The 25,018-nt window shown below is 39.8% G+C and overlaps 1 protein-coding gene across 3 annotated transcripts in view; it reads left to right on the top strand.

Moving 5' to 3' along the window:
* The window catches only part of ESR1 (estrogen receptor 1), a 270,964-nt gene that overhangs the window by 175,775 nt on the left and 70,171 nt on the right, over nt 1-25,018 (top strand). For all 3 annotated transcript variants that reach the window (XM_065931108.1, XM_065931106.1, XM_065931107.1), the window contains one exon: nt 24,117-24,255. In XM_065931108.1, coding sequence (XP_065787180.1) covers nt 24,117-24,255 — 139 coding nt within the window. The remainder of the gene's footprint in view (nt 1-24,116; nt 24,256-25,018) is intronic.

The following is a 25,018-nucleotide window of genomic DNA, read 5'->3' as shown; positions in this document are numbered from 1 at the left end:
CTGTGTACAAATTGAGGAAGACAGAAATACAATTAAGGCAGGTTCTGTGCTCTGAAAGACCTCACAGCTTAATGGGCAGGCTAACATGTACTGGGTATTCATTGGAAGGACTGATGCTGAAGCTGAAACTCCAACACTTTGACCACCTGATGCAAAGAGCTGACTCATTTGAAAAGACCCTGATGCTGGGAAAGATTGAGGGCAGAAGGAGAAGGGGACGACAGAGGATGAGATGGCTGGATGGCATCACCAACTCAGTGGACTCCAGGAGTTGGTGATAGATAGGGAGGCCTGGCATGCTGCGGTTCATGGGGTCACAAAGAGTCGGACACAACTGAGCAACTGAACTGAACTGAACATGTACACACCAGAAACAAAGAGCAGGTGAGGGCTGGAACTCAGAAGCCGTGGAGACCTGGGTCAAATCCCACTCTAACTTTGCTCCAGGGGATGTTACATGACTTTTATTTAGGAGCCTCTGTTTCTTTACTGGTAAAACAGGTTTAACCATATAAAATGCTTATCTTAGTAAATAGCATTTAGGAAGTGTTCATAGATAGTCTAGAGCAATGCTTATCCAATAGAAATGTAACCTAGGCCACATATGTAACTTAAATTTTTCTAGTAGCCACATTAAAAAGGTGAAAAGGAATCAAGGAAATTAATTTCAATGATAGCTTTTATTTAATTTGGTATGTCCAAAATATTCAGTCATGTCCAACTCTTTGCAACCCCATGAATCATAGCCCACCAGGCTTCTCTGTCCATTGGGTTCTCCAGGCAAGAATACTGGCGTGGGTTACCATGCCATCCTCCAGGGAATCTTCCTGACCCATGAATTGAGTCTTCTGTATTGACAGATGGGTTCTTTACCACCAGCGCAACCTGGGAAACCTTTATTTAATTCAGTATGTCCAAAATACTAGCTTTTCAAAGTGTCATTAGTATAAAATATTATGAATCAGCCAGTTTGCATTCTTTGTTTTATATTTGAAATATGCTTTGTATTTTACACTTTTAGCATAGATGGTAACTTTTCATTGAGGGTATTTGAATCTCTATTTAGATTTCATAAACTTTAGGGTGGAAAAAAGTAGATTTACATCCCAAGTAGATCCAAACAAGAGGTTTTTGCAAACTGAATTGAGCATCAGTTTTAAAATTTAACCCAATCAAGATTAAGTTAAAAATTCTGGTCCTTATTCACACTAACCACACTTTAAGGGCTCAACAGCTTAGGGGGCCAGTGGCTATCATAGTCGGTAGTGCAGTTCAAGAATGACAACTCAGTAAGATAAGTACTATAGCAGAGGCATGAGCAGAGAGCTCTAAGGAGTTAAAGAAGGAATCCGTGAAGTGGATCTTGAAAACCCAATAGAAACTTACTAAGGAGAAAGGAGGAGGGAAAACACTTCCATCTGATCTCTTGGAAGCGTGTGAAGTAGCAACAGTAGACTCATTTAATCGTTTAACAGCGAGTCATTGAACACACATGTGAGATGCAGGGGCTAGGTGTTGGGGCTTCAGTTAGCTAGACATGGCCCTTGAGCTTAAGGAGCTTAGAGTCTAACTATGATTCATGGGCCTGTTTTTCAGAGAGAGAGAGAGAGAGATGTAAGTGTCATTTTGGGTGTGCCAAAATGCCTAGCCTCTGTAGCTCGGATTTCTAGCTTGTCACCTTCAAAAGATTCTTGTGAATAGGACTTTTTCGAGCTGTAAGCAAATTTACTTTGGTTATTCATTTCTAGTGAAAAAAGCTGTTTTGTTGTTGTTTTATTATTGCTTGTGATTGGCATGGCCTGTACTGAAGGTTTCCTGTGGCATCTAACTCTAGTAGTCATTTGCTTGTTGGTATTTCAACTGTCAGCTGTTGGGTTGAGCTAAATCTCGTTCCTGTCTTTGGCTCTTTTAATACCTGGGCAGTGGTGGGAGTGGTTGCTGTTCTGTTAGCTGTCTGGGATGGATATTGGACCTGTCCCTGAGGCAAACAGAAGATGACTTAGATTCAAATGAATCATTTCTGCTGCTAGTGAAGACACTCATAGAGTCATCAACACGTTACTTAATTTTGCAATTCTGAGTCCTTAGTATGGATCAAGTCAGCTCTCAAATTTGCAAATTTCTATCCAGTTGACTGTGTAGATTTTGCCTTGTTGCTTTGTCTTCACCAACTCTCCTTGAACATTAGGCAAAACAAACAAAGACACCAGCAAAACAGACAAGAAACAGCTTGGTAATTCTAGAAAGATTCTCAAGAAAAATTGTTTTCTACAAGATAATTGTCTACTCCTTAGAATATTCAGTAAAGGAGACTTCCATGGCATCCCTGATTATGTTTTTTAGTATCTCATAATCCTTCTGGTTACAGGAAGCTTTTCCTAAAATCTAATCCATATGTCTATTTTCTCATTGGATGTCTTTATTTTTTTCCTATTGGATGTCTTTAATAAGGCTACTTCCCATCAGTAATAGAACTCTCTTATATTCTGAGAAATATGGGCTGAGATGACATTCAAAACCAACTGTGAGAAATTAAAATATCTAAGTAGAATTCAATTTGGGACCAAAACACTAGAAGTAGCAAATTTGGTTATCGATTCTGGCATTGAAAGCTAGGCTAAAGAGAGCAATTATAGCATCTGTGTGTACAAATGCAAAGTTTTTTACACAAAGTGATTTTTGACCTCTGTGGCTAAGCTCCAGCCATGTTTGAGCAGGCAGTTGGATTCAGAACCTATTGTCCACTGTTGGTTGTAATAATTTGAGCACTGAGTGGCTACTATTTTCAAGTATTGTTTCTATGATTAAAAGTGATTTTAAATAGGTAAGTTACACATTTCATGGGCTAAGTAGTTATTTTTAGAAACTCTATTTTTGAAAACCTCGTTAGGTATAGTGTAAAAGTCAAAAAATTAAAGTGCATGTGGGTATTACATTTTAGAAATGTAAGAGTCCCTTCCCACCTTTTCTTCACTCCTTCATTAATTCATCAGTTCTCCTGGCAGCTATGAAAGTGTCAGTTGCTCAATCCTGTCTCTTTGTGACCCCATGTACTATAGCCCACCACACTCCTCTGTCCATGGAATTCTCCAGGCAAGAATACTGGAGTTGCTTTGCTATTTTCCCCTCCAGGGTATCTTCCCAACCCAGGATCGAACTCAGGTCTCATGCATTGCAGGCAGATTCTTTACTATCTGAGCACCAGGGGTTATGGCTGTATTTTAAATGATTTGCTTGTGTCTCTCAGAGCAAACAGAAAGTTCTGGCTTCCTGCTGTGGAAGATTAAGGATATACATCATTTGTTCTATTCCTTCTCCCTTCCCCTTTCTCCACCCATCAATTTTTGTTTCACGCACAAGTGTGTGTGCATGTGCTTGTGTGTGTGTTATATGCCTGCTCTTGGGTTTATTTTGTCTAGAAGATAGTTCAGGAAGAAGACAGGTCAGAGTTGCTGCCTGCCCATCTTCCCTACAGGGAAGGATTCTCATTCTGGAAGCCTTGACCTTTTCCAGGAAGATCACTTACATTTCCTCGCGGATTGTTTCTCGTCCTTTGACCTAGGTACTGATGGGCTTTGTTGTGAGCAGCGGCCCTAGAATTTCAGATCTCTGCTAGGCTTCTATTACCCTGCTTCATCTCATTTTACCCATCAATCATCTGTCTTCCAGGAATTCTGTGAAAAGTGTTTGGTTGGTTAATGTTGTATTCCTCCAGTTGGCAGCACTTTTAAGAATGTGTCCCCCCTGTATATCATTATCATTTTAATAGGCTCTTGGATTATTAGTATAAATTACAAAAACTATACCATATCTGTCTTTTAAGCATCTATTTCTTTGTTACTTGGGTGTCTCATAAATGCATATAATAGTTCTTTCCCCAAATAATGTGAAGAATGGAAATAAATAACCATCTTCTTTGCTTGTCGTGCTGTGCTGAGTCACTCTGTCCTGTCCGACTCTTTGTGACCTCATGGACTGTGGTCCACCAGGCTGCTCTGTCCATGGGGATTCTCCAGGCAAGAATGCTGGAGTGGATTGCCATGCCCTCCTCCAGGGGATCTTCCCAATCTAGGGATCAAACCCAGGTCTCCCACACTGCAGGAGGATTCTTTACCATCTGAGCCACCAGAAAAGCCCAAGAATACTGGAATGGGTAGCCTATCCCTTCTCTAAGGTATCTTCCTGACTCTGGAATCGAACTGGGCTCTCCTGCATTGCAGGTGGATTCTTTACCAGCTAAACTACCAGGGAAGTCCTCCTTGCTTGCTACTTGGGTCTAATTGTGAGGTCAATACAATTAAAGACTCCAACTTCAGATAGTTTTAAAGAATATGCTTATATTTATATATGAATCTTCAAATATAATCTCTGGTCTCCTTTTTATTTCCTGGTGAGCACCAGAAACCCTGTGTGTGTGTGTGTGTGTGTGTGTGTGTGTGTGTGTGTGTGTGTGTGTGTGTGTGTGTGTGTTGTGCTAAGTTGCTTCAGTTGTGTCTGACTCTTTGTGACCCCATGGACTGTAGCCTGCCAGGCTCCTCTGTCCATGGGATTCTCCAGGCAAGAATACTGGAGTGGGTTGCCATGCCCTCCTCTAGGGGATCTTCAAGACCCAGGGATCAAACCCATGTCTCATTGTCTCCTGCACTGGCAGGAGGATTCTTCATTACTAGTGCGACCTAAGAAGCCCGCAAGAAATCCTAGGCACATATATACTCAATAAAAAATTGTTAAATTAAGATGGAAAATAGTCCTCCCAATAAAGTGAAAGCAAAGCATAAGAGCCCACTAAAGTCCTAACACACTCCTCCAGCTGCTGATCCAGGACCTGTGGGTTTTAAACTCCATCCCACTTATTATTTCATGTGTGACAACAAGCAGCTTCAAAAGCCCTCCATCAAAAGTGAGTCCAGGAAACTATGTCAAAATAAGTAAAGAGGCTTTCTTGCTTTCTCTTTATGCAGTAAGGTATGTTGTGATCAGTAGTGGAAAGCTTACTAAATCATATTTAAAAAAAAAATCTTTGTAACCAGGAGAGAGGTGCTCATTGAGGAAGAGGCAAGAGAGAGAACAGTAGAGAGACAGATTCATTAAGCCTGCCCATTTCTTGCTTAGGGTGCATTTATTTGAGAATTTGTCATTGAAAGGATCAATTTACTTTCCAAGGCAGGTTTCTTACCTTGACTTAAAATGAATCTTTAAAAATGTTATTTAAATAGTGTCATTTTCCCAGATGCAAAGAAGAAATCTTTAGGCCTTTCACATGCCCTCACATATCCTCAGCGTTTCACAAACTCCAGCATGGGATCTTGTTGAGGGGATTCACAAGTAGAGAAGGCACAGATGGGCGCACACTCAGAAGCCTCAGTGGGCTCATGTGTCAACTTCTGTGTTCTCCAGGTCAACATCTGCGTGAAAATTAGCCTTTAGTAGCAGGGGTGTTTGCTCTAGATACCTAACTCCTGAGTCTGTCAAAGGGTTTTTGACTTCCCATGCTGGAAAAGCAAATAACTCTTACCTTACTGATCAGCCCAACTGCTTGTCTTTCTTCCTTCTGACCATCTATCATCCATCCATCCACCCATTCATCCAGCATTTATTGAGCACTTATGTGCCAGAAGGCACCTAGGAGATAGCAAAGAGAATTGTACACAACTTTTCTAGGTGCATAAGCTCATAATTAAGAGACAATTTCAAATGGAAAATGATGTAAGATTATGATTTAAAATGTATGTCTATTATTTGATGAGAGCATTTTGAAGTTCAGCATTGAAATTCTAAATATATTGTGTTCTTAAGTTAATTTTTTTGGTCAAACCTTCGCAAACTGAATCATCCATACGCTTTACTGGATTTATTTCACCTAGCTGGCAAGATTTGTAGGGGAAACTGAATACCTTCGCAACAAAATTCCTTACATGGCAGACTGATTCTCTGACCTTGAATCCTAGTAAGTACTGTGATTATTAATAAGCTCCCACTTAATGAATGGTTGCCAGACAGCGGGCATTATTTAAGCACTTTCTATTTTTTGGCTTGTTTGCTCATCATGGTAACGCTATGAGCAAAAACGTTTTAATAAAAAAAAAACGCTTTTTTATTTTTATTTTTATTCTCTTCTTTTCAGGTGAAGAAACCGAGGCATGGAAAAGTTAGGTAGCTTTCTCAAAGTTTCTCCACTATGAAGTTCATGAGTCAATATTCCAGAGGTCACACTCTTAAGGGCTCACACCTGAGTCACACTGAATATTATCTACTCTACTGAAGTTTCCTCTGAGGACAGACATTGTCTATCAAGAATAGTAATATCTTCTCATAAACAGCTCATCATATGAGTCCTTACAGTATGCTTGAACCAATGTTCTTGTCCATCAAAGAGGAGGACATCATGACTGCCGGCCGTGGTTACCACTGTGGTTACCACAGAATCGCATTAAAATTTCTCTGCACAGTACTGAGATGCTTCTCAGTTTGACTGCACTCCCCTGGACAAATGCTTCCTCCTCTCAGCACACACCCCCTGCTTTAGCCAGAGCAGCCACCTCCCTGTCATCTCAATGTGTTACACTCATGCTCAGGAAAGTCTCTGTGTGTGTGGTTTCCATGTTGCTTCTTCTGCCCCACTGTCTTCTTTTGTGTCATCATGTTCTCATTTACGTCTCCATCATGTCTGATGGTCTGCACCAACCCCCTCTGCCTTATTACACCCCTTCTGCATTGCTTTTCCTCTCCTCAAAATGCTTTAAACTTGTAGGTTGTGCCTCAGGATTGGGTGCCAAGTCTTTGCAGTGCCCCATTCTGACCCTATGAGACCTTGTTGTATATATAACTCCTTATAGATCATTTACTTCCTAACAGTTGAATAATAAACATGTCCATAGAGGCAAAATTAGAACGTTGGGGTCTAATCCAATATGCAAAATAAATTAAAGTGCACTAATTTCAGTCCCTAATACATGCCTTGAACTTAACAGATCATCAATGAATATTTGGGGGAATCACATTTGTTGTATTGGTTTTCGTGAACAAATCTCATAAGTGTCACAGTTGGAGTAAGGTACAGAGAAGCTGATCCTTTGAATCATCTTAAACAGGTGGGAAGCCACTGTCACCTTAGTAAAGACAAAGGAGATTGGAGTGACAAGGTTTTCAGCTCATCTGAGGGTATTTATTCTAATACCTGATCCCAGCTGACAAAATGGGACAAATTATCTTTCATAAGCAGGTGCTATTTTCTTCCTACCCAAATGCCCTTCCTCATCCTGGCCACAGGAAGAGCAAAATGTTAAAATAAAAAAGCAAGAAGACAATTTGAAGAGCATCTCCCTGTTGATTGTTTTGCCCAACCTTAATTAATATGACTAGATTTGATCATTCTTTGGGGAAAATCAGTATTAATATATATTTGGCTCCTTAGTTTTCTCATTATATACTCATTTATTTTTTGCCCATTCAATTAACATATAATTTACCAATCAACTAGTACATGAAAAGATCTGTGGTAGCCCATTCACGAAATAGAAACTGAGACATCAAATGTCTGTAAGCCCAAACTGTTGTGCTCAAATTCCACAATCATTTTTTGGTAATAACCTTAGGAAACTTAGAATGCTTTTACACTTTGATCCAAAAAAAAAGTTGTTTTCTTCTTTTCAGTCCCAGTCCCAGGGTTGCACAAGGAGACAGAGGAGATAAAGAATCCCAGAGGGTTAACACTGTAGCTTGTAAGAACTTGAAGTGGACAAGTATAACCCATTACAAGCTCTAATACTGATGAATCACAAGAAAAATGTCCCCTGAGAAGTAATGTCCAGAATAACTATGATTGCTGGAAGCTGATTGATCCAGGAATTTAAGTTATTTCTCAACAAACTGTCATTCCACTGTCTGCCTCTTTCTTGACACTGACTGTGCTTTTAGTAGGGCAAAAGTATTTGAAATTTTTGTTAGAGTTCAAAATTCAAATCGAGCTCACTTTGCTAAAAGTCTATTAGATGGAGTAGCAGAAGAGAAAAACATAGAAATGAAAGCAAAGGGAACGGAAAAACTTTAGAGATGCCACCACCATCCTGAAAAGATTAACAAACAGGCCACTGAAAGCCAGGGGGGAGGGAAAGGGCACTTGGAGGTGTTCCTGAAGTCTTCTGGAAGTGCTGAGGGGATCCCAGCCCTCCTTGGTATTTGCTAGGATTTTGTTGTTAGGAAGATTATTTGCTCAGATGTATTGCTTTCATATTTTCTGTGTGGTTAAGACTATTCTTTTTCTCGTTGTTATTTCTCTGAATCATTCCAAAAGGGAGGTAGTAAATGACTAGGTAAATTGAATGTGTAAACATGCTATTTACATGTAGCCACAAAGATAATGAGGCCTAGCCCGAGAGAGTCTACCGTTAGGATATTATAGTTGCCAATGAAATCAGCATTATGTTTTTTAATTGATTCGTAGACCCTTGCAAGGGGAATTCCCTGGTGGCTCAGTTGTAAAGAATCCACCTGCCAATGCAGAAGATGTGAGTTCAATCCCTGGGTTGGGAAGATCTCCTAGAAAAGGAAATGGCAACCCATTCCAATATTCTTGCCTGGGAAATCCCATGGACAGAGGAGCCTGGTAGGCTGCAGTCTATGGGGCTGCAAAGAGTTGGACATGATTTAGTGACCAAACAACAGCAACAAGACCCTTGCAAACATTTACGCAGAATCTTTTTCAATGTTAGTTTTGTGAAAAGTACTGTTCTGGGTTCTTTTGGGGAAAACAAAGATGAGTGAGCCTGCATCTTCCTCTCCAGTAAGTTCATCCATTACAGGGGTGGTATCTTCTAAAACTGGGCAAAGGCTGACAGAAAGGATAAAAAACCTGATATAAAATGAAAATCAGTTCCATTTTTCTGAAGGCATGTCATTAATCACGCACAGTTTTGCAAACTTCAGATAAAGATGACATCATTGGTCCACTTAGCCAAATATAATCAGTTCTCCTAAGACTGAGAACTGTTTTTTTGTCTTCATGTTTTTATGACTAAGAACTATTTTCTTCCTGCCAGCTCACATTCTGAAGTTTAGGTATTCTTCACATTCTCCTAGTATTTCAAGCAGAATCCTATCACACACCTGCATGTCTTTCAAATGATCTGGCCTCACTCTCCGTTTCTAGTCCTAAAATTTGAATTTTATTGGTGTCTAAGATGCCTTGGACAGAATATTAGAAGTTCTTCAAAGTGGACTGGGTGACCATTTCTTACCTCATTTGTCCTGGCCACCCCTTATAATGGTTGTGTCAAAGTTAATGACCAAGTGGGTGGTCCTGTTCTCCTGACCAGTTCTCAGCTGGCCAGTTACATTTGGAGAAAAGCTCACACATCTGAGATGTCTTTATAAGAGATATGAAAGTTGAAGAGCATGTATTTTTCAGGTTTTGCCTATTTCGTGTATAACTTCATGGTCGATTTTACTCTCTTAGAAGTAAATAGAATGTGCTTTTTGATATCTCAAAGTCATTTTATAATTCATTAAACTACATCTTTATTTTAAGACCTGCCATTTGCCTGTACTCTTCAAATCCTGATAAATTTTTCACAGACATTCTTTAGTTAAGTAAGGGTATAATTGGTTTCCCTTAGTATTAATACCTTATGAAGGGCGTCACTGAACATGAGTCATTAAGGCCAATTCCTGTAATGCTCTTAAGTAGCAGTTCATTTGTTTGTTTGTTTGTTTTAATAGACCCATATGGACGGAGGCGCTTGGTAGGCTACAGTCCATGGGGTTGCAAAAGAGTCAGACATGACTTAGCGACTAAACAACAAGATCTGTATTATAACTTTTTCCCTCATCTCTTTGTCTCTTATGCACAAAGCATTCCAATAGTTTATAATATTCTTGCTCTTCAATAATGTTTTGAGAGCATTCCAAGGAAAGTAGGGGACGAAAGAGAACTTCCCTGCCGTTATGCGATATGCTTGAAATTATCAGCAGCCTCTGTGTATCTGGGAAGTCGCTGGCTGCTGTCACTCCCCTACCAGGGGTTCTTAACCCAGGGTCCATGGAAACACAGAGTTCTTTAAAAAGAACTGAATGTCAGTCTTGTTTCATTGTTTAGTCCTTAAGTCTTGTCTGACTCTTTGTGACCCCATGGACTGTAGCCTGCCAGGCTTCTCTGTCCATGGGATTTCCCAGGCAAGAATACCGAAGTGGGCTACCATTTCCTTCTCCAGGGGATCTTCCTGACCCAGGGATCAAACCCACTTCTCCTGCACTGATAGGCAAATTCTTTACCATCGAGCCACTTGGGAAGCCTAATTTCAGTATAATGGGTTTTATTTTGTGATTTTTAAAATATTTTCTTTTATGTATTTAGAACTCTATTCTGAGAAGAGTCCATGGACTTTATCAGACTTCTAAATTGAGCAAAATGTTTAAGAATCCTGTCATAAATGTATTTCAACCTACACATTTAGATGATGGAACTCGTGGGCATGGTGTAAAAAGAAAATATGTCATAATATTTGTGGCATATTTTTTATCATTCAAAAGGAACCAAAGCAATGATAGCTACTATTTATTTGTCAACTGCTAGTATTTTCCAGACAATGTCAATTTTTTTAGTTTTAACCACAACATACTGTAGGGATAGTATCATTCCCATTTTCTAGGTGAGTTAACTGAAGCCCAGAGCAATTCAGTTATTGAAACAATACATTAAAAGCAGACATTATGCTAGGCATTAGGGGTGAAATAATTCACCCAAAGTCACATTGCTAGGAAGTGGCAAAGTTGAGTTCAACAAAGCCTATTGCCACCCCCGACCCCCCATCTCACATTGCATCTTCATAGTTCTAATTCTGCGTTGGAAAAGTAAAAATTCCTATTGAAAAACACAGACCTCTAAGAAAGTAGCCAACAGATATTTTTTTCCTTTGTATAAATATGAAACATAATTAAATAATCCTGCAGAATATTAGTAATTCTGCTTATACTTTTCTTCGTTCTGTCATTGCCTGAGCAAACCAGAGTCCAATGAGCAATTTCCTGGAATAAGCTCATTCTCTTCTAGGACCTTCACTAGTCTGTCATCAAGAGAGAGAATGATATATCATTTTCAGTGATGGTATCTGTATGTCTGTGAATCCAAGAAAGCATTTCTACTCCTCTGCCTCACTAAATAGTCATGAACCTTACCTCTAATTTGGCGCATGTCCCATTGGTTTGTGTATGATGGGGAGGGAAAGGTATGGAGGAGTGGTTTTGGATTTTTTAGTGATCCCATGATTTTCTCTGTCATCTGGAACAGTTAGAACAAGAGACTTTATAGTCTTGAAGACAGATTATATTTTCCTTGTGGAGTGTTATCCATGTTTATGATGATAAACACAATTTCTTGGAATCAAAAGAGCCACTTCATGCCCTTGTCCAGTTCTGGCTCAACTCTTCTTTGTGGATTGGAGACTGATTTGAGAAGCTGATCTTGACACCAGCAGCAGTTGAAAGCATGATGAAGAGTTTTAGCCCATTATAGCCTGGAGGATACCCTAACTACTTCATAGGTGGTAAGAAGAGAAAAGGGAAAAAAAATCCTTTCCTTTGGGTTTATGACAGGGGGTTATAGATTGGACATCTGACTAATCCAGACTTAGTGGGTGTGGATATTCTCTTGAATTTTAATTTGTAAAACTAAAGACAACTTCTCCATAAAAGTGCTTCCCAGCTGGCTCAGTGGTAAAGAATCTGCCTGCAATGCAGGAGACTCAGGTTCAACCCCATGGACAGAGAGAGGAGCCTGGCAGGCTGCAGTCCATGGGGTCGCAAAAGAGTCGGACATGACTTAGCAACTAAACAACAATAGTCTCCACAAGAAGAAGAAATAGTTATGTTCAGAATATGTTTAGTTCCAAGAATTCAAAATAGACAAAGCAATTTTGAGTTTCCTTTTCCTCAAACGTCATTCCAGGTTGATACCTTGGTTGCCAGGTTTGTAAGAAAAAACCCACCCCATCGGCTCTGCCTGCTCCCCTCTGGGACGAGCAGTAGACATTTCCAAGGCTGGAGGCCCCCTCAGTGCAGTCAGACCATCTCTCTTGTCCCCAAAGAGGAAGCTGGTGCAGGGTCTGCTGGGAGGCGTGAGGTGACAGCATCGCATAGGCTGGGGCTGCATTTGCAGTCTGAGTGGACTTTCCCAGGGTCCGTGGGGAGGGAGAACACAGCTGCAGGGGCTCCTTGAGGCTGGGACCCTGTCTGCCCTCAGGATTCCCTTGGGATTAAAGAAAAAGAGCACATGTGATCTTTTCATGCTCATCTCCTAATGTGAGAAAGTGGATGGAAGTGTTGCTTCTCAGCCAGCAATGACCAGGCAGCAGTGTATTTTATGCCACTTTCGAATTCTTATTATTGAAAGTATTTTGATAAAAAGTCACAAGCGTGGCCAGAGTTTTTTTTTTTTTTCCCCCGGAATCAGTAAATAACAGATGTTTATTTTTCCCTTTTTGGACATCTGTTTAACAACTTCAGACATAATGAGTACAAAGAAAAGAAAGCATATGCCAGTCCCATGCTGATTTTTATTTTCTTTTTTAAAGTTATCAGGTCATTGTTTTCAGTATGGGGGAACAAACAGCTATCTTTTTGATGCACTGGCATTTTTCATGGCATCTTGGTGTCCTTTTCTCTGCACATCCTTTCTAATCGATACTATCAATCACATGATTTCAATTCTCATCTACTTCTTAATAAAACCCAAATTTATGATTTCGGGCTGCACTAGGCTTCTCGGCCTCAGACACTTATTTCAGCAATCTGCTAGACTTGATCCTTTCCTGGTGGCTCAGCAGTAAAGAATCTGCCTGCAATGCAGGTGATGCAGGAGACCAGAGTTCAATCCCTGAGTCAGGAAGATCCCCTGGAGGAGGAAATGGCAACCCGCTCCAGGATTCTTGCCTGAGAAACCTCATAGACAGAGTAGCCTGGCAGGCTACAGTCCATGGGGCCACATAGAGCCAGACACGACTGACAAACTGACCACCACTAGACTTTTCCACATGGTTGCGCCTTAAGAAGCTTAGACTAAGTATGTTCCACCCGGCGCTTACTGCCTTCCCCTGAGAACCTCCTCTTCCTTCTGTCTGCCCATCACCTGGCCAACTCCACTATCTAGATCCTCCGGAGATGCTGGGCCCCTTCTCTCCCTCTTTTCATCTCATCAGTTGCTAAATTCATTTTATTCACCATCCTTTATATCTTCTCAGTGAATCTCTTTCAGTTCATTCTCACGGAATGAAGTCCCAATGAGTCACCCTAGTTAATACTCTTATTTTTAAAATCCTCCAGTGGCTCTTCTTTGCACCAGAGTGAAGCCTAAGCTCCGTGGCAACCATGTGACCCTGTCTTTCTTCTCCAGCCCCGTTTCTGACCACACCTTTCTCTCCTCTCTGCCCTAGCTTGTCTGGTCCAGGGACACTTCCAGGAATGTTCCACCCTCTCTAGTCCCTCTGTAAGTCTGCCTCCCCTTTATCAAGTATGCCATCAAGACCTGAACCAGAAATATGAGGAAGGCTTCCCGCTATGGATTAGCTGCCAGTCCTGTTGCGTCCAGTAAACCCTGGACAGTCCTCTAATGTGATCTTAGATACTACTTTTTTATTTTATTTTTGACCATTTTATAATTGAGATATAGTTAATTTACAAAGTTGTAGTTTCAGGTGTATAACAGCAAAGCGATCCAGTTTTATTCATATATTTATGTATAAATATTTATACATATATATGTATACATACTCTTTTTCAGATTCTTTTCCATTATAGATTGTTACAAGATATTGAATATAGTTCCTAGTGGGTCCTTGTTGTTTATCTATTTTATATATAGTAATGATTGCAATCTTTTTAAAAATTGGACCATCTTTTCTTTTAGCTTTGGTGTCAGAGACCAAGACATATTAAAATTTTTGTTCATAATATTGTGCTTGACACATGGTAGATGTTCAAAAAAGTGAAGAAATTTATTTTTCTGTAACTAATTTATGCTTGTAAGTACTCCAAAAATACTGTATGTGCAATGTGCATTTTTTTTTTTTTTTTAGTGATTGGATTGGGTATTTAAATTTCACTGCTTGTTCCTTAAAAAGTTGGGTTTGCGCAAAGATTTTACAGACTTTTTAAGACTGAAGCAACACTGTACTCAAAAGGACAGTTTCCCAATTAAAGGGAAAGATACATTCCTATTTTAATCCATGATCACATTTAGACTTATTTTTAGAGATTGGAAGGTCTAACAGTTGAATTCTCCAAATATTCTTCTTGTCTCCTTAGCATGTTCTCTCTCCCTTTGTCTCTGTCTCTGTCTCACTCATCCTCCCGCTCTGCTTTCTGCCTATTCCACAGCAATGATTTCAGTCCTCTGCCTTTGCTACTCCAACACCTTGTCATCTCCTTCTCCCCGCAGAGACTAGCTCCCCTTCTTTCCCCTGAGATACTGGATACCTTCTTACAGGAAGTCCTTCAAATTGCTACACCTACTACTGGAAGATAGTTCACTTACACTCATTATCTCATTCATTGACTTGTCTGCCCACCCCACCTCTATTCGTTTGAGAAATGTTTATTAAGGGCCTTTTCTCAGCCAGGCACTGCATTAAGTACTGCAGGTAAAATGTCATCAAGACATAGTCCCCGTGTTCAATCTGTTTCCATTCTGATGAGTGATGCTAAAGAGCATAGGCATTCACACAGATAAGAGCAACCCTAGGAATAAGAACTTAATCTCGAGGATGTGAGCACTGAAGTTCTTGGAAGAGTGTGCTTGGAGGAGGGGAAAGTGTATGCAGTAGCCCAAGGAGTAGCCTTCTCTCCAACCTCAAGAGATTAAAGTGTCCGTGCCTCAGATATTTTCCTATGTTTTGGCACTCGACACCTGCTGTTATTAGCATATGTTCATTTTCTTTGCTTCCCCTGTAGACTAGGAGCTTTTTGAGAAGGATAACATTGTCCCATCTCTGTACCCACAGTACCCAGCCTCCTGCCAGGCTTATATATATTGGAGAAATAATTGGTGAATATTGAGCATGACCGGGTAAGAGGTAAAATGTTACAGTTTCTTATTGCTGTGGGTTGAATTGCATCTTCCCCAAAAGACACGCTGAAGTCCTCACCCCCAGCACCTGTGAATATGACTTTGTTTGAAAATAGTATTTTCAGATGGAATCAAGTTAGGATGGAGTCCTACTTGATTAATGTGGACCCTAATCTCATATGACTGGTGTCCTTATAAAAAGAGAAAAGACGCAGAGACACACAGAGAAAATCATGTGATGATGGGGGAAAGAATGGAATGACCCATCTGCAAGCCAAGGAATGCTAAGGATTGCCAGCGACTCCAGAAGCTGAGAGAAAGGCCTGGAACACTGCTGCTCCAGAATCTTCAGAGGGAGCATGGCCCTGCTGCAACTTTGATTTCAATTTCTCGTTTCCAGAACTCTAGTTTTCTGTGTTGTGATTTTAAGCCACCCAGTTTGTGGAACCTTGTAATTGCAGCCTTAGAAAACCAATGCAGCTTCTCTTTACTTTTACTGGAAAATATTGTTGTCTTTCCTGTTGTAAACCTTAGGCAGTCAACATTATTGATGAGACCCAATACCACGCCATGGGCTGTATTGGGTTAGCATAAACATGGAATCATTCTTGCTTTGAAGGTAACTGGCATTTAGACAATCTCTCTTTCAGGTTTGCTTAGCGACCCACTTCATTTTTAGAGTGGTTATTTAATGGAGTGGCAAGAACGGCTGTGCTTCTAAAAGGATCCACCGTGGATGAAAGGAATATATTCTCTGACTTTCTATCTCCTTTTGGCCTCTCAACACTGGTGTAGCTAAGGTCAGTGTTCATTGACTTCAGATACAGGGAGGAAAAGGCTGACTTCAGATATGGGCTGGAAGAGGCTGAAATCCATTCTTTCCCCTTTTTGTTGCTTGTTCTCTCTGGGGCTGAAATTTGTGTAGGATAATGGAAAGATGTGGGTCGTGGGCACTTTGAGAAGACCGGAGGAGAGGGAACAATCCTGTCTAAATAAATCCCCCCACACGCTTGTGAGACCCTCAGGCCTCCACATCCCCAGACTTGCAGCCCTGCCTCTTTTTGTTATGGGGCCCTGGACCTTGTCCTCTGATTTCTCAGCAGAGGTATTCTTAAGTGAATTGATACTCAGCAGTTCTTTTACTTCTTGAAGATTTGGGCTTGCAAAACTCCCATTCTAACCTTCCAATTTAAAGCAAAGGGAGATTAAGCCTCTTTTTTTTTTGTTTGTTTTTTTCTCCTAATTCATTCATTCTAGAACTAGATGTCCTTGGGTAATTGGCAACAACAGGTGTTCCTCTAGCTTTTAAATCAAGTGTGTATGTGTGTATGTGTATGAGGAAACACCCCCCTACAATGATCAGGGTCAATTTGGGTTTCACTAAGGAATTTGATCGGGATGGATGTAGGAGGAAATCATCATTTTTCATTTGTTTGGGGAAATTGCCCTTAAAAGGAGATTGCTTTCCTCTCGGTCTTTGCATTGGTGACATTTGTAGTGTTTACTGGGAGCCCACGGTTATCCGGAAAACTCAGACTGATGACAATAGTATTTGAGATGCTTCTGTAGGTCTGCTTTGAGGTAGACAGGAAAAAAAATGTATGTTCCAAGGTACAAGTGCTTGTTGACTTTTAAACGAAGCCAGTCCCTGCTCTTTATCAGGGAACTCAGAATCGCTGCACAGGGCTGCCCTTTCTGTCTGTCTGACAAGCATGTCAAAGGACAGTCTTAAGTACTTTATAGTTTATTAATTTTTTTCCTTCTTTATTTTGCCTTCTCCTCTCAGAAACTGGAAAATAATTTCTTCAACTCCCACCTCCCCTCTTTCTCATTTAGACTGAAATTGATTTCTTTCTGAGCTTGGAAGGGAAAAAAATTAAGCTGTAGTTAATACAATTGCTTGGCTGAATAAAAATAAAAGACCAGTTTACGTTCAAGCTGTGCTGTATCAGAGTGAAAAGCTGTTTTGTCCCTCTGAGGAGGATTTTGACATGAGAGAGTGCAAAATTTGATAGCATCAATATAGGATATGGTTTTGTAGCCAATACAAGAAGTAATAGAATTGTTTATTTGGAGGATGAGGGGGATGGGATTTTTGTGTGTGTTGGGAAAATTGGGAAGCTAGGAGACACTCTTAAATCCATCAGCTTCTCCAGAACTCTTCTCAAATGCTTATTGTCATGACAACCATCTCTTCATGAACCGAAGCTTTGAGTATAATACAGATGGGATTGGTAACAAGGTAGAGTTGCCATCTGCTTTGTTTTCTCTGAGGGACATTTTTTTTGATCCCCAAGTATGATCCTCATATCTGAAAGTCTTGACTTATTTTTCTTTCTAGAGTCAGATATAGTTGTGAGATTAATTCTTTTCTCCTGATGAACAACTTCTTTGTCATCATATACCTTACTTATTGTTAAAAGTATGAAAAAAAGAAGGATAATTATTGTCTTTGGATATTCTGTCTCAGTGAGTAATCTACTCAGTGTATGTAAGATATTTTCAGAGGAAAGACAGTCTTTTGCACTTACTCTTTCCCTCATGTATGCATTGTAAGAGAGACATCTGGGAAATATCTCAGGTCCTTCCAAGCGAGCTCTCTGTGGGTTCTCTTTCACTTAGATAAAAATGGGGAAGATAAAAATGGGTAATAGAATAACCACAAACAGCACTGTTTGTTTTTCTTTTGGAGGTACCATAAACAGAAGCTTCGAATCTGTGCAGATAAAAATAATCCTCAGCACAGGATACATTAAGCTCTGTTGTCCTGTTCTGAAGGAAGTACTAATGATGTCATAGTGTCTTCATCATGTATGTCAGCTTCAACACAGCACCCTTGTCAGGCTGCAGAGTCAAGACTGGAAAGTTCATGGATTTATATAGATACATTGACTTTCATCGGGCTTCCCTGGTGGTTCAGTGGGAAAGAATCTACCTGCAATGCAAGAGATGCCAGTTCGATCCTTGGATCGGAACGATCCCCTGGAGAAGGAAATGACAACCCACTCTAGTACTCTCGCCTGGAGAATGCCGTGGACAGAGGAGGCTGGCGGGCTGCAGTCCATGGGGTCACAAAGAGTCAGATACTACCGAAGTGACTGAGCATGCACATGACTTGCATCATCTCTAATTCTTTCAATGTATGGCCATCTATCTGAGTAAGGGGTGTCTGAAGGATGTACCAGTAGTTTGAAAAGACAGTACCTTTGTTTACCTTAAAACCTCTGGACTGAATTCTTCAATCTTTACTCAAAATTAATTTAGCTGTCAATTATGCTAAATGTGACATATTTTAAAAATATCAACTTTGTCGCATTCAATTCTTCACTTCCCACTGTTTTTACTGCCTAGCATTGCCTTGAGAACACCACTTTATTTCCCAAGGCAGGCAGTTACCGCAGGGTAAGATCCGTTCTCTCTACCCCAAGGTGAATAAGGGGCAGCGCATTATGGTTTTCTGAATTCAATAGAAAATCATCAGCCATTTATATTGGGGGTGCACAAAGACAGCTGCATTCTGAATTTGCTAAACATCTTGAAGTGCTTTGCGTATAACAAAACCGCAAACGTGCTTTTTTTTTCATTTTTTCCCACATATGTATTTTAGGAGAAATATAATCCACATGCTCTTGCTCCCTCCACTTTTAAATCATGAAAATGTTATTTCATAAGAGCTGTTTGATGTCCAGAAAGTCTTTTATTTTTTTTATTAGGTTTTTTTTTTAAGCATATAAATAGAAAAAAATAAACAAAAAACCCAACGTGCTTGACTTAGGACAAACGCAAAGTACCCAGTTGAATTTTGAAGTTCTAAGTGTACAACATCTTAAAGCCTATCATTTCTCTTGGTGCTTTGCAAAAGCAATCTTCCCTTCTATTGGATGGGAAGTTTCAGAATGTCAGGATAAAGTAGGGAAGAGAACAAATGTTCATTGAGAAGCAACTGTGGTACTCGGGAACATCTGCTAACTCCTTAATGTTAACAGTAGCCCTAAGTGGTCATTTTACAGATGGAAAGAGCTTTCAGAGACCTTACATAAATGGCCATGGGCCACGGAAGAATTTCAAGCTAGGTCTGTGACTTTTCACTTTATACTCTTTTCATTACTTCTGTCCTCCTCATTCTGTTGCAGAGCACTGAGGAGGTATAACTTCCAGAAAGTCCCATCTTGGGAGGTGACTTGAAAATAACTAATAACCAGCAGGCCTGAGGATAAGGATAACCTCTGGAAAGTGGCCACTTGCTATTGGCAAGGTGGATGTTTAGGACAGTGTTTGCATAAGGGCTTTGGATACATGATATTGTGCCAGACAGACCTGGGCACCTTCTTTTTAATATAGAGGAGGAAAGCCAAAGTATACATGGGATGGGAGGTGGGGCAGGCTCGGTCGGAGGCCCATTTCTTGCACTGTCATGCAGTATCAAAGTGATACTCGATTACCTCTTATTTTGTAACCGTGGTACATATTTGGTGAGAGTGGTACATGACATTACTTAAATGGCTTAAACTCTTTTTTTTGAAAAGAATTTTTCAATGCTTACATCTTAAAGTATATAGGGTGAGGATCACAGTTCTAATAAATCCTTCCATAATGAGGCCACATATAAAAGAGAATCCAAAATTTTATTTGGAGGGGGAAGGTTATAGTTGGCTATACCGTGGGGTACATGATTCATAGTATGGCATTAAGTTACTATCTTCTGGAGAAAAGGAAAAATAAACTACAAAATGGAGGACGTAAGACCTAGGATCTCGGCTCTTCTGGTATTACCTGTTCTATCCCAGAAATCCTGTTTTATTCAGTGTGGAACTGTTATGTGCTACAACCTCATGTTCCATTACGTTCTTCCTTCCTTTCTTTTTTTTTAACCTTATTTTATTTTGGTATCAAGGGGGAAAGAGATGAATTATTTAAATCTTCTTTCATTGAGTTAGGGCAATACAGAAAGAACGCAACAAGCAATTTTATAACTGACATTTTGGAGAATATCAGGGTCATCATATGACTGAGAACATGATTAATTTTTTGAAGGTCAGGACACTAATATTTTTTCCAGTGGATTTACTAAGGGAACCAACCACCTGGTTTCGAATTTTGAGAGAACTGTTCCCCAGGAAAAAGTTGCTTTTTCTTCAGAAAGATTCTACTTTGTTTTGCATCTAAATGGAGTGTATCCCCTGGAAATAAGAAATATAATTACTGTAGCATTCTTTTTTTTTCTCATGCCTCTACTGAAGAGTCACACTGGTTTATCTTTTACACAACCGCAGTGCAGAACTTAACCGGCATTCATATCACATTAGTCATTTTGCCTTAGGCTCTCAGCACACTTTTGAATGTCTTGCCACACCCGGTAAGAGTGGCTAAGGCTTTAAACGTTTCTTGTGTGCCAAGGCAAATTAAGTAATTAGTATGGCACTCCTTAGCAGAGTGGGGAGGGATCTACATCATTTCAGCAGAAGGATCCAGCAACTCTGCTGGATTCAGGCTGAACACTATTACTAGCAGATGTACTTCGGACAGTTTTCATAATCACCAGAATTCTGTGGTACAAATAGTTATGGTGAGCTTCTGAGGCTCCTCAAAGGCCACTAAAATTGTCCGACTTAAATAGCACTGAAGTTTTGATGCGAGAATTGGAAAGTATGATTCAGTTTAATCTGTAAGGTTGGATACCAGAAGATGCTCCTTTGGTTTTCCAAACTTAAGTGGTTCAATGGCTACCATTCTCGCGTGAGATGGCCCCTAAATCTCATCCTGTGTGATTACTGGGGGCTCACGGAAGGTATTGAATAACATGGATTGGGTTTCATTATGGGTGACATTATCACATGATTACTTTCCCACCCATGTCAGTTAGGGAACGTCATGAGAAAAGAGAGAATACCTTTTGAATGTTAACATTTCTGAAAGTGAGTTGGATTTACCGGGTAGTTTATTTATTTATTTTTTTATGTAAAATAGATAGCCAATGGGAATTTGCTATATGGCTCAGGAGACTCAGACCAGGAGCTCTGTATCAACCTAGAAGGGTGAGGTGGGGAGGGAGGTGGGAGGGAGGTTCTAAAGAGAGGGGATGCATGTATGCCTATGGCTGATTCGTGTTGAGGTTTGACAGAAAGCAACAAAATTCTGTAAAGGAATTATCCTTCAATTAAAAAAAAAAAAAACTACTCCAAGAATTTACTCAAAGATTGGGGTGAACGTTCAAAGAATTAAAACTTCTGTATGAGCCTTCCTTTTAAACACTAGACTTGGTTTATCCCATCAAATGTTGGCTACTGATAAAAAGAAGCATTCCTTGCTGCCCCAGACAGTGCTTTTTCTAGCAAGGCTGGTCCATTTTGACCCAGTGCACACTATGGGTGCAAGACTGCAGGGTGTAGGGGTTTATTCCCCAAAGTCCTGAAACCCAGTCACAGTTTTTTAATCCTTTAGTTTTTCTTATGAACAAGAAAGGCCCATTTTCTCTCTGGTTACAAGTCAGAAATGAGTGAAACCCACCCTTTCCAGGGAGAAGACTCTTTCTCTGGTAAATGCTACACTGTTATTGGACTTGGCTGTGGCTGAATGATGTAGCAGAAGGGATAATAAATTGAGACTTTTAAAAAGCATAATTTGATAGAATCATGCATTTTGTGCTTCTAATGAATAGTCTAGCAGAATTTACAGATACATGCATAATTAATGTGAATATAGTAGAAGATAATGACCTGTTAGAAGCACATGAAAAGATGCTCAATATCATTAATCTTTAGGAAAATGCTAATTCAAATCATAGTGCCAGTGTGAAACCTCTGTATATCTACTAGAATGACTAAAATGAAAAAGACTGGCCATATCAATTCCTGGCTAAAGAGGTAGGGTAACTTACTCTCATCTATTGCTATTGGCTGGGGGCAGGAGTGGGGGGAGCGGGGAGGCTTCCCAGGCTTCCCTAGTGGTAAGGAACCTAAGAGATGCGGGTTCGATCCCTGGGTTGGGAAGATCCCCTGGAGGAGGGCATGGCAACCCACTCCAGTATTCTTGCCTGGAGAATCCCATGGACAGAGGGACCTGGCAGACTACAGACTACAGTCCATAGGGTTGCACAGAGTTGGACACACATCGCTGTTAGGGATGTGACATGGAACAGTCACTTTTGAAAACAGTTTAGCAGTTTCTTAAAAAGTTAAACATATACCTACCCCATACCTTCTATATACTGCAGTCATAGTACATTTAATATTTACCCAGGAGAAATGAAAGCATACGTTCATACCAAAAATTGTGCATAGGTTGCTTATGGCAATTTTATTTGTAATAGCCCAAAGTAAACAAACCAAATATTCAATGAAAATATAACAAAATTGTATTTATTGATTGGCTATATCCATACAATGAGATATTCAACAAAAAAAAGAGTCAACTACAGTGTTTCTATATTCAACAACATAGGTAAGTCTCAGAACAATTACGCTGAGTTAAAGAAGTCAGGCAAAAAGGTGAGAGCCTCTTGGGAATTAAATAAGTAGAGTAGTGGTGAACATATAGATTGAACAAAAATAATTTTATCATTATTTGAAAGATAAAATTTATGAGGCTTGGTTTATGGAATAGTGGCTAGAGGGTCTTTCTCTAGTTTGGGTTTTTCTCTGTGGATCATCATCTATTTAGTGATAAGGATTTCATGAAAGAGGACACTTAAGTATGAAAGACATGGTGAGTTAATTGTTTAGTGCTGATTCTTTTAACCAACACCCCTAAGAAGAAATGTTCAATAGGCAAAACATCAATACTGCTGCTTAAAGAAAATGAGCTTACATTTTGACTTTTTAGTAAATACAAGCATAGATAACTAATAGAAGTATAATATTAGTGAAAAAAGAATAAAGAAGACAAAGAAAAATGGAAATCCTAGACCCACTCTCATGGATGAGAGAGAACAAAAGAGCTGAGGGCAGAGAGGGAGAGGAAAGAAATGTGATGGGATGTCCTGGGGCAAAAGCATAGGGAAGTGATTTAGAAAGCAGCAGACTTTATGGACATCTCGTTTATGCAATGCCCTGGTCACTCACTCTGGCATGTCTTAATTTGTGTGGTTAGGTTTATTTAGCCACTTGATCCAAAGTCTCTAATTACTTGCAGCTCACAAGAAGTGGTGGCACTTGTGGTCAAGGGCATAGGTTCTGGAGACTCTATTCCTGTCTCTGACCTTAACACATATCTGAGCTCTCTGAATGTTTGTTTCCTTATCTGTAAAATGGTGTCCCCGTGGGTTCCTTTCTCTAGAAAGTATTGTATTAGTAAATACGTTTAAAAATTGGCATGGTGGTACTCAGCATTGCTTCTAACCCATAGTGGAGGTTCAGTGAATTGATCTTCCTCTTCTTTCTCCCTCTTCTCCTTCTCCTCCTCCTCCTCTTTCTCATTACTAGTAGGCATCCACCATATTGTCAGTGATGATTGGAAAAAGCTTTACTCTCCCAATAAGCCATTAGAAAATAAGAAATCAGAATGTCACTTTTTTTTTCATCTGACTCATTCTCTCCCAAGTGATCTATGTACATATACTATTTTATTAGTCTTTCTTTTACATGGTATGAAAAAAAAAGAGCATGACTTGGTGATGCAGCAAAGAAGTAGAAATTGAGTGACTTTTGTCCTGCCTGTTCTTCAATATCTCTTTGGTTTAGTGCAAGTAATTTAAATTTCTTACACCTAAATTTCTTCAACTGAAACAGAAATGAAGTATAATAATCACTTAAGGCTATTAGAAATGCCTACGTAAGAAGCATACACATGTAAACACCATTTACGTTCAGAACTTTATAGAAAGCTAAGTGGCTTACATAAGTTAGTGTATTTTTGCAAAGGTGACTCTAAGAAAATGCCACATTAATGTTCGTTGATATACAAGGCTTAAAAAATAGTTGTTTGATTTTTCTAAGTGCGCTTCTATTTTGTGTTTTAACATCTAATAAAAAATAGACCCTAACCATTTAAATCCCTGGTTGCATTCATTTCACCAGCAATTCTTTTTCATTGGAGTCAGGGGAGTTTTCTTGTCTCGTTTCAGGATTTGTGGATCTGGCCCTTCATGATCAAGTCCACCTACTGGAATGTGCCTGGCTAGAGATCCTCATGATTGGTCTTGTCTGGCGCTCCATGGAGCATCCAGGGAAGCTCCTATTTGCTCCTAACCTTCTCCTGGACAGGTGAGTGATCTGGCTGTAGTTTGGGGAAAGTACATCCCTGAGAATCACCAGTTTTGTTCTGAAGCTTCTTTATTCAGCATTCCATGAAACTTCTAAGAACTTTATCAGATATGTTTACAAATGGGTGAATTCGAGTGAGGTCGGGTACCTGAGTTCATGGATAGCTAAGGTTAACTGTCTGCCTGATGTCTCCACAGGTTAGCTCTATCATTTCTAACATAGACATATGAATATTGTATATGTGTTTATAATATACATATATGGATTTATGTATGCACATGTATTTGCTTGTATTTATAACATTATGGGGGCTTCTCAGGGGGTGCTAGTTGTAAAGAACCCTCCTACAAGTGCAGAAGATCTAACAGACATGAGTTCGATCCCTGGGTTGGGAAGATCCCCTGGAGGAGGGCATGGCAACCCACTCCAGTATTCTTGCCTGGAGAATCCCATGGACAGGGGAGCCTGGTAGGCTGCAGTCCATAGTGTCACACAGAGTCAAACACGACTGAAGCGACTTAGCACGCGTGCACTTAACATTATGAGCTGTAATTTTCGAACTCCATCTTCATCTTGTGTTATATAAAAAAATGATGAGTAATTTTCCTGTAATTAAAATATTTTTTTGGTTCATGTACATCCAAACCACAATAGTCTTTTCATTTCCTCTTCCAATTTTTCCATCATTAAATGAGGAAATTTGATCAGAGTTCCAAAGGCCCCTTCCAGTTTTATGAATTCATAAAAGCTAACTTGCTTGTTT

The sequence above is a fragment of the Muntiacus reevesi genome, chromosome 3, assembly GCF_963930625.1.
Source record: "Muntiacus reevesi chromosome 3, mMunRee1.1, whole genome shotgun sequence".
NCBI lineage: Eukaryota > Metazoa > Chordata > Mammalia > Artiodactyla > Cervidae > Muntiacus > Muntiacus reevesi.
The sequence above is the reverse complement of the archived record's forward strand: the minus strand, read 5'-3'. Positions and strand labels throughout refer to the sequence as shown.